The sequence below is a fragment of the Enoplosus armatus genome, chromosome 16 (assembly GCF_043641665.1).
Source record: "Enoplosus armatus isolate fEnoArm2 chromosome 16, fEnoArm2.hap1, whole genome shotgun sequence".
Taxonomy (NCBI): Eukaryota; Metazoa; Chordata; class Actinopteri; order Centrarchiformes; family Enoplosidae; genus Enoplosus; species Enoplosus armatus.
In genome coordinates this window covers 9,108,066-9,123,338 of record NC_092195.1, presented here as the reverse complement: position 1 = coordinate 9,123,338, position 15,273 = coordinate 9,108,066, and the positions used below count along the sequence as shown (strand labels likewise).

General features: G+C 41.3%; 1 protein-coding gene across 1 annotated transcript; it reads left to right on the top strand.

Moving 5' to 3' along the window:
* The first annotated feature begins 4,627 nt into the window (after positions 1-4,627).
* hepacam2 (HEPACAM family member 2) lies at positions 4,628-13,309 on the top strand. Its single transcript, XM_070922088.1, has 9 exons — positions 4,628-4,685; positions 7,942-8,301; positions 8,382-8,669; positions 10,250-10,549; positions 11,491-11,616; positions 11,763-11,784; positions 11,891-11,925; positions 12,269-12,342; positions 12,453-13,309. Exons 1-9 carry the CDS (start codon positions 4,628-4,630, stop codon positions 12,561-12,563), a joined length of 1,374 nt encoding a protein of 457 aa, XP_070778189.1. The 3' UTR covers positions 12,564-13,309.
* The last annotated feature ends 1,964 nt before the right edge of the window (positions 13,310-15,273 follow it).

The following is a 15,273-nucleotide window of genomic DNA, read 5'->3' as shown; positions in this document are numbered from 1 at the left end:
CTGCCATTGACAGATACCATGTCACATGCTGCAGGGAATATACACTTTATGTTATGAGTATTTAAGTAAGGAATTTAAATAAAGCATGTGCTCAATCATATTGAGCACATCTCAGAGTGTGTCTTTTGACTTCAGAAAGCAATAACTCATTACAGAGGTAAAGCAATGACAGTAGGGGGGGAAATGTGCACATAGACTGGATTTAGATGCAGCTATGTTCCTATAGATTTACATTGAGTGCTGTGCTGTGGGCGTGTTAAGTGTTTTGAACATGCAAAGCTGTGTCTTTGGCTGGAAGCAGAAGAGGATCTGGGTTGCCGGCAGCAGGATTTGACATTGGCTTATTTCCTGTCATTGACTACGGGTCACATGGCGAGTGCGTGGGCGCGAGATAGTGGAATGCGTTAAAGGGGTGAGGCTCTTGCCACCAGACACACAGTCACACACACACACACACACACACACACACACACAAACACACAGACAGCAGTACATGCAACTGGATACATGCAACACTAAAGAGAGACATAAAAACATGTAGCTTGTAGAAACACTGGGTTCATGAAGCCAACGGGCTATTTAGGCAACGACAGTCAGATCCAGAGAGATAGAAGGGTTCAATGGTGCAGCAGTAAAAAAAAGTGAGTAAATGCCGTTCACAACTGAGCATAAGGGAAAAGCATACACCCACACACATGTACACACATACACACACACTGTGCAGCGTGTGTGTCCAACATTCTATGTTTCCCACCGTTATAAATCTTTGCGTATGAATGAAACTTTGTCATCCAATGAAATCACTCACGGGCCATGCAGACATCCCGCCCCTTTTCTTTGCTGCCTCACCGCTCCACTTAACCTCACTCTCTGTTTTATGTTCTCTTTCAGCTATAGGCTGAAACATTTCTTCACATGAAGCTAAAAAGCATATCACGTTGTCGTCCAAGGCGTGACATCCTTATCTACAACCTCAAAGGAACAAGTGTACATGCCTGCTTCTCGTTTTGGTCACACAGTAATTGATTGTGTGTGAGTGTGAGTGCTGGCTTTTTCCTGTCAACATTTCTTTAATATAACTTGGTGATATAACTGGTTTTGTATATAGGTGACCACCTGTGATGTCATGTTCATCCTGCACTTCAGCATCCTCACTGATGAAGTAGAGGAACCTTTAAACACAACAACGCAGCCACAGTCATCTTTTATTCCACGTTTTCAGTGGATTAAGAGAGAAATATGCATGGGAGCCTACAGTATATCACAGTAGGCCACTGACACCCTACGTGGCCCCACTGTAACGACTGCTCCAGATACACGCACATGCATACACGTGTGCCAATAGTGTGGCCTTGATGTGGGCTGGTGTGCTGTGTCTGCTCTGAGTGTCTGCAGCTGGAGGCCAAGGCTGCTGGAGGAGAGGAGGAATGAAAGAGGAGGAGAGGGAGAAGGAGATGTTGGAGTGGAGGAAAGCACAGGTACAGGAGGGTTGGGGAGGAGAGAAAATTATCAGAAGAAGCTGCGCAAAGGCAATGTGAAAAAAAAGAGTGAGGATAATTCATCACCTTAAATAAAATGATTTAGCACAACAAGAATAAGGAGAACAGATAATATAATGAGGATGAGGTGGAGGAGTAGGAGGCGGCGGGCAGCAAACAGTTCAGAGGGGTAGAGTTGTGGTGAAGTGTGGCAACAGTCTCAGACATGGGCTGGGAGGCTGAACATGGAAAATGTGACATGTTTTAGCACAGCAAGAGGGCCCCCATTTGAGGTTGTGTGTGTGGGTGTGTGTGTGGGTGTGTCACTCAGCTGCTGTGTCCTGGTTTTGGTAGGGCGGTCCAAAAAGGCCATACCAGGCAGTACCATACTGTAACGTTACTAGTTGGATGTACAATGCAAGACCAGACCAGATTAATAAAATCCACAAAATACGTCAGATAGCTCCCGTTGATGGTTTCATTCACGATAATGTAAGAGGAAGAGCATAGACAGGGACAGGGCTCAAAATCCCTCACTGATGTGAAGCCTTCTGTCATTCTGTTAAACCTCCAGACTGCTATCAAGGATGTTTGTGTATTTGATATTATTATCTCTTAGCGCAAGGGTGGATCTGCTTCTCTAACTCATCTCTCACAAGGTGGTGGTTGTCAAGTCAAAATGTCACAGTGTAAGCCATAACATCCTAACTCAGCTATTAGCTAAGCTCTGTTTCATCATCCCCCAGTCTTATGACAATATGTTGTTCCCTTTAGAATGAATATACACAACTGTTGTAATGCTTTTCATATTAGTCAGTGCTCTTAACAGGAGCGACCTAACTGGAAGGAATAATGTTAGATTCTCAACCCAAACGATCACTGGGAAGGGAATCATAATTGTGGTAAAACATGTCCTTGCTGTCCTGTGAAAATCATCTCCAAAAGCACTTTGTGTTTACAGTAGCAGTTTTCAGCTTTGTGACAATGCAGCTTTAAGATAATACAGTGGGTTTTTGAAATGTTCTCAACCCAGACAGGAAGTATTTAACCCTTCAGTTTATTTGAAACATTCAAAACCACCAAATTTGGAGATTGCAACAAAATATTCTAAATAGTATAGTCATATATGACAGAGAAGTACAGGGTAAATAATCAAGATACATCCGAAGGGTCATGAGTTAGGGAAGAAAAAGTTTATTTTTCTGACTTTTGTAAAAGACTGGATAGTTACACTTCGCCAGACCTTTAAAAACAGTTCAGCTGAGAAAAACTCTGAGAAGGGAACATCACACATCTAGAAACTCATAGACATATGCAACCTGTGACAAGGGGCTGTGAATAGACACTGCTTTGATTTTAAGGGTTACAAGCCAGAAAGGTTGGGAGCTACTGCCACAGAGCTGTGCAATGCCAGAGCGGGTCAAAACAAATAGTGATGATTAACAAGTAGAAACAAACCCTTAACCTTTTGTAACCTGCTGTACAGCTCACTTTATACATCCACTGGCAGTCTTTGTCTAATAGATGATGCACTGACCCCATCTAAAGGAGAAGAGGAAACTTGCAGGTTGCAGATTTTGTATTCATTCTTGTTTGTAAGATTTAACTGACGGCATATGAACTACATTCATTTTCGAATGCAAGTTACATTTTGTTCATTACATTTATATAATTTGTTTATTTTATTTCCTTGAATGTGAATAGATGAATAGACAATCATGTGTTCTGGCAAACAAATGCTGTGTTAATGTGATAAAACCTCAGTTTTAACTATTAATCATTGTCTGTAGGCTTCTCAGTCAATGGGCATCCCATGGAGTACTTTACAGCAGAGAAAATAATCAGTTTATTTCATGGTGCCATCCCCAAACTAGGCACTCATTTACGCAACCTACAATGGCCTAATTCATTCACTGTGCAGTTCAGTCCCAAGTTTCACCACATCCTTTCAGAGGATGACCATGCAGAAAAAAACCTCCACTGAACAAGTGACTGAAGGACATAGTGAGTGTTTAAGTGTTTAACATGTGATTATTTTGGGTCTGTTGTTTGCACTTTGAGACAAACCATTTACTGGGTATGATTTCACTGAACATATCTATTGCCAGCATGGGTTACACCATGAAATAATTTGAAAATTGATCAATCATGAGGAAACTGTCCCAGGATCAGATGCTGTCCTGTTGGACTGTATAGCATCTGTAGCAGAAACAAATAAACCCCAGTTTCTTCATTGGAAAATGAAAAGTCTATTACACAGACTTATGCCTAAGAGTAAAGCACACATTGGTTGTGGCACAAACAAGTCTTTGTCTGGGTGTTTTGCAGAAAACTTTGTAGAAATGAATTAGAGCAGATTTGTCCTCTGTTTTTCTGTCATGGATTAATTCTTCCTCCACAATGTCTCCCCGAGGGCCTGAAAAACAATATAAAATGTTGTCAATGCATATCTGTCTGATCTCGATGAGAGTCTGTATCCTGAAGGCACTTGAAAGGTCAATGATTCCTCAGTCAGTTTTGCCCCAGTATCAGTCTCTCTGGCTTTTTGTCCTCTAATTTCTAGACTACAAAATCATTACAGACAGAATGGCTGATTGCTGACCGTCATGTCTGCTGACAGCTCTGTAACTTAACCAAACTGTGTGACGGTGGCAGTTGAAAGCTCTCTGTCTGCCTGCCTTTCTTTGTCTCACAGCCTGAGGGACTGAAGCAGTAGGCAGCTGGTGTATTATAATGTAAAGACACAGTTTCCATTCTGCTCCCAACTATCCTTTTACAGTTTTATGTCTCAGTTTCTCTGTGACAGAGTGAAACCCTCAGCCTTAGGGCAGCTATGTGTGTGTGTGTGTGTGTGTGTGTGTGTGTGTGTGTGTGTGTGTGTGTGTGTGTGTGTGAAACCATACTGTGCTGTCTCTCTGCCAGGTGGACCTCTTCTTCCTTCTGGTGTCACATGGGAGGGGCCTAGGTGCATGCAGGCTAAAGCTAGCTCCTCTTATTTCCCTGGCAAATGCTGTCACCACAACCAGTCACATCTCTCTCCTCCTCCTCCTCCTCCACCTCTTTCTCTTCCACTCCTCTCCTCCTTCCTACATCCCTCACTCCCTGTCTGCCAGTCAGAAGTCCCACATATCCCTAGAGGATAAGATGCCATGGAGGCCACAGGAAGAACAGCGCTTTATGTCTGCTCTGTTCTCTTCATCCTAACAGGTGAGCGTTAAGCTGTCGCAGAGGGATGTTTTTCCTGAGCTGTCAGTGTTGTGTTGTTGCAGCTATAGCAGTTACCGTGGTTGCTGTGTTTGCTTGGTTGGCAGGATAAAACTGAGGGTGAGTTGAGGAAGTTTTTTTTTTGTGGTGCGCAGTAACAAAATGTTCAGTGAAACCTTGTGAAATAATTTGTCTTTGAAGGGTTCAGGTCAGAGAAACAGTAATGAAACTGGGTTGCTAAATTTAGAAACAAGAATGGACCCCGTTTGCACGAGAAGTGAATATAAGGACAAAAACTGTGTTTTTTGTATTTTAAAAAAGTAAACTTGGCATCTTAATATTGTAACATTTTGTACAAAAATGGCAGCCTTTTTCAGTGTAAGTCTGAGTCTTTACAGAGTTGCTCTTAGTCTATCTTGGTTTGTTTTGCATGTCCTTTCCATAGTCATCGCCGTGTGACTTTACAGGATTAGTTACTGTCGGCTGTGAGCAAAGACATAAGGCAGTGGAAAGAAGAAGTGGCCTAGGCCACAGCTCTGTGACTCAGTGATAACACACATGTACCAGCATTCCTCACAACAGAAAAGTCCCTAAAACATGGACTCTCCACCTGCTCTGATGTTTGTATCATCAACCTTCCTTGAGGAGCACTATTTGTCTTATCTGAAAGAGGAGAGAAGATGGTGGCGTTTGGACACGCACCGGGACACTTTATTTAGTATCTAAACAACTCAGATGTGTGTGTGTGTGTGTGTGTGTGTGTGAGGGTGATAAGAGGCAGGTGCTTGTGCGTCTCCACATATGGTCGTTTGAAAGTGTGTGTGCATGACCATCAAATGAAGATATCCTCTCACCTCAAAGGCCACTGTCAGTGCAATCTCCTCCGTATCGCCACAACAATACTCAAGTTGTTTGGGGACAACAGCGAAGGAGCGGGCTCGACACACTCCCCCTCATTCTGCCTTTTCACCGGATCTCAGCTGGTGTAAACACAGGCACACTCCTGCTGCTGACAACACACACACTCACACACAAACACACTCACAGAAACTGGCCTGCAGGCTTGTAAGAGTGGAACGTGTCAAAGGGACGTGTGCACTGCATTTATTATTTAGGACATAACACCAGACACACAGTGAGTCTATTGTGATGAGCAACATAGGCAGCAGTCACCAGGGACCTGGCTGACACCAGCTGGACGTCCCCGAGGAGGAAGTAAGGACCGGTCAGTGGGGAGGGCAGAGGGGTGGGTGACAAAGATAAAAAGAAATTAGCGGCAGAGATGTGAGGGGAAATATGGCTTCAGAAGGAGAGAACAAAACTCACTTTTCTGAGTTTCCCCCTGGTTTCATATCAAGATTTTATTGCATGAGATGTAACACACTTAAGATGAGAGTTTTGCGGGTCATCTAAAGATGAAAAGTTGAAATTATGTGAAATCATATAGCAAATTAAAAGTCTTTCATCTAAATCTCCTCTAAATTGTTTCTTTTATGCTGAAACGGAGAAAGAGAAGACACACAGACAAAAAATGAGACAAAGGGACACAAGTAAGAGGAAAGTGAGAGGTTTTAGTGAGTTTCTTTCACAGTAGTTCTTTCACTGCCTACTCACATGCTGCTCAACCTGGCGTCCAAACACAGTGCCTCACTTTTTAACTTCAAACTGTCAAAAGTACACAGACAATGAAGTTTGAAGTTGTCAAAAATTCCTGTCAAATGACACCAACAGGTCGTAGCTCTCATATGATGTTAATGATCCTTGAACTAATCGATAATGTGATGTGATGTATACTGGATTATTTCAACTGCACAGTATAGTATACTCAGTAAAGGTATTTACACCGTCTCTATATATTAGACAAAAACTTCCAGTTGAAACGTCAATAGCTGCTGAAAAACAACCATAACTCCTCCCATTCTCTGTGTTTTTATTCCAAGTTGTTTTCAGCTGGTTACCAGAGAATAAACCGCCCTGGCAACCAGCCAACAGCAAGGTGCAATAGATCAACAGTTATCTAGTTACTTCAGACAGCCCGAATGTTTGTTTTGGGACAAGTTGGGATCAAAGACACAGGCCTCGTCCTTGTCTGACAACAATGACACTGCGTAGTGAGCTGGGTCAATATTAACTCACTACAGTTTCAGGACCTGCACAATTTCAAGACTAGGATATAGATTATGAGATTATACAGACTGGGTTCATCTTTACATGAAAATAGCCGTTTTGCTTTCATATTGTCACCCTCACTCTGTCTAATCAATAGCACAAGTTTTATTTGTGTTATGCTTGCTATCATACGGTATGTACTAAAGGGTGACAGTGTCTAAGTCTCGTCTAGTTATTTTTCAGTGTTGGTGAAGTGGTGTACTTGACCAGACCAGTATATTAATATACAGTACATGTATACCCTACTTTGATATAAATATCCATTTTGGGTTTTTGTAAGCTGCATTAATCAATTTTGTTTTTACTAACAATAGATAAAATAACTATGTGTAACGTGAAACCAACAGAGAATTATCAGTCTCCCTCTACCGAGCGGTTTAGTGTCTTTCAGCTCGATGTTTTGGTTTTCCTTCCTGGAACTTAATGTTTTGGTTCACTCTCACCGCTCTCAACGTGTCCAGACGCAGCAGGCAGCTGTTTTCAGTGAAGGTATAACACGGCTTTAAGACAGAGTAAGTCAGCAACTAGCTGGTGAACATAGTGGAGCATTGAGCAGCTAAAGAGTCAGAGGTTTGCCTCAGGGGTCGGTGGAGATCAAATAGCTAAAGGTAAAGTGAATATTGGAATTACATATGTCAACTCCAAATTAATGATAATAATGCTACGTGTCTGCTGGATGTGCAAATAGGCAACCGCCAACACATTATCAACTTTATAAGGTGATGATATGTCAGTGTTGTGTTAACAGCTTGCTGTGCTGCCCCAAGTCTCCAGAAAGTAAATGATTGTAGGTTGAAATGTCAGATAGCTTTTCATCACCATCCAGCAGTCCTTCTCAACAACTACAAGAGGACACATTTTATTTTCTTTGCACATTTTATCAAATTGGTCCTGCAGATGGGTCACCCTACCTGAGCAAGCTGCTGACTTACCTAAATGATTAAATAGTATGGGTTTAATAAGAAACACAGAAGACATGGACTTTTTTGACATGACATCTGACAAGTTACCCTCCAGTGACTCTGCATTAACTTTCTTTGTGTCCTCCCTTCTCCTTCTCTTCCTTCTCCTGCCAACTCCACCAACTCAGAAGTCAGCTCTAAGCTCATCCACATCCCTTCATTAGTCCATCATGGTATTGAAGGAAAGTCCCTGCTCCTGTCTGTTGAGACTCGCTTCCCGTTGGATGAAGTCGACATCCAGGGAACTTGGTCCCACACCAGGTCGAGCGGCACCAGAGCCACACTGGTGACGTTTACCAAAGAGGCTACAATCACTGACATGATGTACCGCAACCACCTCCTCTTCAGAGAACCCAATGTTTCTTTGCTCATCCGGAAATTAAATCAGGACGATGAGGGGGATTACCATCTGAGCCTCAACATAGAGTTTCATAACAAGACAGGACTGGTTATCAAGGAGGAGGAAACTGTGCACGTAACAGTGGACGGTGAGTGTTTTCCCATCATGATGACCAGTTTGATGTCATGTATGGACTAAATTGACCAACATTTCTTGTTTTTTCCACAGTCCCTGTGTCCTCGCCAGTCATTGAGAAGAGCCCATCATATGCAGTTGTTGAGGACAAGGCAAACGTAACCTGGACTTGTTCTGTCGAGAGAGGAACAAGAGTTGCGTTCCAGTGGCTAAGGGACAACATCGTACTAGGTCCCAGTGACAGATACCACTTCTCCCAAGACAACTCTACATTGTTCATCAGCCCCGTGAGAAAAGAGGACAAGGGAACTTACCGCTGTGTGGCCAGCAACCCCGTCAGCCAGGGTCGGCAGAGCAGGGCCGTGGAACTCAACGTCTATTGTGAGTAGACATTTCCATCTGTATTCTCCTTCTCTTTCCCAGCACTAATTTCAATTCTTCTGTTTAAGTCTAAGCCTAGTTTCCAATTGGTTCCCCCAAGGATGGCAGTGTGGTTTATTTCCTGTGAGACTGTAATCTTCAGACATGTGTTATATTTATAATATAAGGAGACTAATGTTGACATCTAATAGCCAGCAGCTTCTCCAGTTTAGAAAGTCTGGCTTAACAAACCAGCCATGTGAATATAGCTACTGTGAACACCAGAAATGATAAACGACAGCAAAAAGAAGTCATTAATGCCCGACTAACATGGCAGGATCATGTGACCTTCATTTACAAGCTTCTTAACTTGTAACTAGGCAGGATAAACCTCAGTGAACCAAAAACAGAAATACCATGAAATCAACAATTCAGACTTCTTTTTAAATTTGGCACACACTGGGATCAGATCTGTTAACATTACAAGATCATGAAAAGGTAAATTATTCCAATTTTGCAAGTTTACAAGTTACAATTCCTCTTCAAAAACATCTGGTTGTAGGATGTACAACACCAATAGATAAAACTATTTTTGTATTTACGGATTTGCGGACGCATTAGGTCATATGAAAATGTCTATGAAGTCAGACTACTTTCTGACAACTGAAAACACGCTGGGAAGTATTTGCATGGGAGCAGACTCATCTCACAGCGCTCCTCTGTTCTATCATAAAGCGTGTAGATACACTGATAAACTGGCCAGTCTGAGGTTGCACGCAGAGCGCAGTATAATCTTTCCACGAATAAATTTGAATGTGTTTTCATTTTCACAAAAACTGACGTTGTAGTTAGTTGTACAATTTATATGACATGTGTGTGACTTCCTTAATTTTTTCTCATCCCTTCAGACGGTTTGCTCAAACAGTGGGCGTGTTAATAACTTGGCACAGATAACTGCAGCATTGTCATCATTTCAGTTTACACAGACAGAGCATGTTTGCATTAGCATTCAGTAGCATCCTGCAAAAAACAGATCCACGACTATGAGTTAAAAGACCTCCTTCAGTTTGACCATGTTCACTCTCTATTCCAGCCAGAGTCTTTATTAATGTTACTGTATGACTAACAATGACTTATTCATTTTCTGAATGTCATATTTCTAGTCTGAGTAAGTTCTTACTTACATGTTATGTTACAGTGAAGTCTATGTTAACAGACTTAAAACAGAGATCTTACTTAACTACATGACTTATGCTGTAGGGAGGCATTATACTTATGTCATTGTTTCTTGCCTTTAGAATGTACCAATTCTTTTTTTTTTTTTTTAACATAACACAGCTTATGTAAGAGACATTTCTGAATTACTAAGAAAAGTTGTTTTCATATGTTGTTATAAGATCTCCACAGGAGCTGTTTTGTTGGTTAAGTGACTTGTTCAAGGGCACCCCAACTTTATTGGGAGGGGTAACCAGGACATATCCTGCTAGACTGTGGATGCATGTGAGATGAGACAATTCAAAGAAAAGTAACCACTCTGTATAATAAGCACCATATCAGCAGCAAACTGTCATGTCTCCCTGACCCACTCTCGGCCTCTGCAGATGGCCCCTACAACTTGGAGGTGAACTCGGGCCAGGGCCTGAGGACAGGAGAAGTGTTCACCATCAACCCCGGAGAGCTGGTCTTCTTTGAATGCCAGGCTGATTCCAACCCACCCAACAGCTACGTCTGGATCTCTAAGAGCCGCAATGCCACCCAGATTATCACTGAGGGCCCGCGACTGGAGGTGCGCTCCTACAGACTGGCCCAGGCTGAAGAGTACCTGTGCCGCGCCTTCAACAACGTGACGCAGAAGCAGGACGAGGCCCAGTTTACTCTGGTGGTGGCCAGCTTAGGAACAGGTGGGTTGAGGGTGGAACATGGCAAGAGGGAGCGGAGCGTGGGTAGATTTTGGGAATCCTCTGAGATAAACACTCTGTAAACAGTGAGTTGTTCCAAAAGCAGAAGAGGTTGATGAGCTATGAGAGCTATATCTTGACAGTGGCAACCACCATGGCCAGCTTTGGGAACAGTTGGGTAGATAAAATACTGAAGCAGTGTGTGTGTCATAGGTTAAATGTGAAACCAGGTTATGGATATAATATGAAATATACATGACTATTATGAAACTTGTGTGTTATCTCTGTTGCTAGGTTCCAGCGCCTGCAGCTTGTATTAAAGTTCAGTGGCTGGGAAAGTAAACAGTGGATACCAGCTGTTGTATTTGTTGACTAAGTTTTATAGCATGTGGAGTTTCTGTGTGCCGAATGCGACATTGATATGTTGTCTTGGTGATACTGAGAGAGGCTCACTGATGGCTGCTGCTGATACTGGCTATGATTTAAAATGCTGTTTATTGAGTCAACAGAGGTCATGACCGCATCCATTTGTTATTGACATTAAAATCTCTTCCAAAGAATCCTCTGATGACTCACCTTTCAATAAGACATGCTAGCTGATAGTACTTACACACAGTTACACGCTTTAAGCTAAATGCTAACATGAGCAGGCTAACATGCTCACAGTGTCAACACTAACACGCTGTTTAACAGGTTCTCTATCTTAGTTTAGACTGGTAGCATGCTAACATTTGCTAATTCGCAATGTACAATTGAGGCTGATGGGACTGTCAGTTTCAGTCAGAGTATAGTTTTGCAGGTATTTGGTCATAAAACCAAGTATTGAGCAAATAAATTGACCTGATGATGGTGCTAGATGAAAGACATTGCCATCCATAGAGTCATGGCACTACCATGGCTAAAGATTAGTGTTAATATCAGTGTCGTCCTGTATTGCTTCACAGGGAAAGAGAAGCACACCCAGGAGGGCAACTCTGTATCCCCTCTGGCAGCCATTACTGTCTGCTCTTTGTTCGTCATCGGCTGTATGCTGCTGTTCTTCCTCAGGAGAACCTGCCATCCTAAGAGAGGTTTGATAATGTCTTATTCTGCTGCTTTGACAGAAGTGGTTTTCTAGCAGTGGTTGCAGTCAGTCCTGCAATATTTAAAGTTTCTGTATTTGTAATTATAATTATATAATTCTTTCCCTCTGTCTTTTTCTCTCCATTATCAACAGTGCTTATGAGCATTTACAACAGGTGAGAGCCTTGAATATGAAATTAATACAGACATTAACCGTTGCATTTTTTAGTATACATAGTGTACATGCTTCAACTAACAGCTTTATTTGCCTGTTTTTGGCAGACCGCTTTCAGAGCAGAAACGACCACATAGTTCAGGTAAGTTACTGCTTGTTAACATCAAGGACACACACACACACACACACACACACACACACACACACACACATTTTTTAAATATATTTTTTGAAGTGATTATAGGGATGAACAGAGTTCTGGAAAACTGAAAGTCATTCTTAAAAAACAGGTTTGATATAAGAGGAGCTGAAAGCAGAAAAACAGGGTCATGATGCCTCATTGATTCCAACTGAAAAGCAGCAAGTCTTGGTTTCATGGCATCACTACATTCATCATGTTACTGTAAAGTTTGACTCGGAATAGATATTAATGCACGTACTGTAACCTAAGTGTTGGTCTGACATTAAAACCTGTGCATCAACAGGTCACGAGGATGCCACAGAAGACTTTGGCATCTACGAGTTTGTCTCCATACCTGGCAAAATGGAATCTGCGCAGGTATTTAACACGTTGTACATTGACATGGATTCAGTGATAATGCAGCAAGATTTGAAGCTTTTGTCTATCGTTGCGTGAAGTTTTCATTTTCCTATGCAACTGTCCTGCAGGCATCGTGCAGATCTCTGGCTCGCCTCGAGTCAGTTCAGGATATGCACACCACCATCTACGATGTGATCAGACATGTTCCTGAAACCCCGAGTCACAGTTTGCTGAAGTAACGTCTAGCTGGAGAGTTGAGATGTAACTTACAGTCATTTCACTTGAAGACTCCTGTGTAGCTTTAGTCTCTTCAGTCCCTGAAACGCTGGTCTTGAAGGCCTATTTTTTTGCACAAGGGATGAAGGAGACTTGTGTGAGTACACAACCTGATCGTGCACTGTTATTGTCCAGAGTTTGGGGCAGATGTTAAATGTCTTTTGCTGACATTGTTGTGAGATGAGGTGTATGTGTGGCTTGAAATCTTTTTTATATGTGAAAGTATAACTGAAGTTGAAACTGTTTTGCCTTTTCCGTTCAAAAGTGAAGATCACTGGGATCATTTTAAACCAAGCAAGTTAGTAGGAGCCATATTTATATAATTTTGAAGATACTCTACAAGGTCCCCAAACTCCCATACCTTGATTACTATTTAAAACTGTTTAATTGTAAATACTAAGGTTTTATTTGCCGTTTCAATAATATCTTTCTAATTTAACATTCCCACCAAAGAGAGTCTGTTTTGTGAGAAGACAAGTGTTATGATGAATGCATTTTCTTGTATGAAATATATATATAAGTGTAAATATTGTACATGGATTATACTGCAGATTCTCTATTTCTATGTTTTGCTCAAACCTATTTATTCCTATAGAAACGCCAAACCCTGTTTCCACAAATGTAGCATTTCTTCTGCTCAACATGGATATAATGAAATGCTGAAACAAGGAAAATGATTAATGATTCATAAATTATTGTACAGTTTGCATTCACATGTTCGTTTTGTACTTTTATTAAAGATATAACTGTTTACTATTCTGGGTCATTTTTAAATATGCGTTTGTTGCCTACAACCAGACGAAGACAATGTACTTCATTCTGCTATTTCTGCATATGTATTTGCACTTCTTTGTCTTCTTCATAGAATGACAATAGCAGCCAGGGCATGAAATGAACAATCACTGATCCTGAAAAAATTGAATTAACTGAAGCCAGCAAAGATGTCAGTTGTTCTGCTGCTTCACAGTCAGCCTTTGTCTGATGTCTTGGCTGTGATCTCTCTTCTCACAAGAGTTTGAGTTGTATTTGTTATCTTGAAATTGGTGCACAGTGCTTGCTTCTCTCAGCATTGTTGTATTGGTATGCTGTGTACCTGGCGTGATGTGGAGACAGGCAGCAACAGACGGATGGTTCAGCATGTGGCAGAGTGCCCTCCACCTGCTCCTGCTGACACCTTGTCACGAGTAGATAATAGTGTGTGTGCTTGCTTGTCTGTGTGTGTGTGAAAGAGAGAAGAGGTAGAGGGATGAAGAGGAAAGAGATACAGACAAGCATGGAGAGAACCAGACACAAAAATGTTTTGTTAAGAAAATAGAGGTCAGAATGATATATGCAATGAACAATGTATCACTTAAAGGCAGCAGTCTACTTTCTGCTATGATTCAGCTTGTTACCAAAACAGCATGTTGTCCCCATTGTTTCATGCCTTTGCTGAGTGCTTCCATTCAAATTCATGTCAAATGCAAAAAGTCCTTAAACCTTTTAAACTTTTAAATTTGAAACATTTGAAATTATTTGGCACTTAAGAGGTTTGTTTCCAAAGAAAATGGAGGAGTTTAAAGGGTTTTCACAAATGAATTACACTATTATGAAGTTATTATTGGGCTTATTTTATAATGTTGCCTATATATGCCAGCAAGACAAATTATTACGCAAGTATGCTTTTAAGGATAATAAATTGTCAAGATCTGAAGCTCATACTGAGTCATAAGCGCTTCTGATCACGATGCTCTCCTGCATAACAACAAGCAGTTTACTGAATATAGCTCTAATTATAGCTTATGAACTGACCAATTGAGTGTGCTGTGTCTTTGTGGTGGCATCTCCGGGTAGGGGTTGCCATCTGTTCCGTCTCAGTGTATGCTTTAAGGGAGGCTCCGCATTGTGGATGACTGCCTAACAAACAACAGTGGAGTAGATTCACCTAAGGAGATCGACCTCACCTTCATTTGACTGGGAAATAGCCTGAGGCATCATTAACCAGGAACTAGAGCTCACAGTGCCTGCTGTCTGCTGCATGCTGCCTGCTTTTAACCAAGCGCTGCTCCAAATAACACCTAAGGGGGCAATTACAAAGCAGGCTGAATAGGTCTGCACGCACCGTTTTTGTAATTATTTTGAACAGTTTACAATGCAGAGCCAGGTCTAATTGCTTGGCAGAGATGGAACTACATGGCACTGAGTCATGGATGGCATGACACGATGACACGATCGCTCTTGCTCAAAAAAGGAAATGTGGTTTGATAAATAATGCAGAAACAATAATAAAACAATCTTATGTATTGTTAACCATAACCTTTTTGAGACTAAATTATAAGTTTAATAAATTACAGTATGTAAACAACAAAAACTTCACATATCCTATACTTACATACAAAGCTACAGACAGTGGAGGAAGTACTCATATCCTTAAATCAGATAAAAGTAGCAATACCACAATGTAAAAATACTGTACAAAATACAAATACAAAACATAGATTTTGCAAAACAGTGACCCCATCAGTGTTATATCATTACATACAGTGTATTATACTATTGAATGATTGTTATTGATGCATTAAAATTCAAGCAGCATTTTAATGTTGTAGCTGGTACAGGAGAGGCAACTTTTAACTACTTTATATACTCTTACTGGGAAGTTTAATCTATGACCATGTTTCATGCTTTATAAAA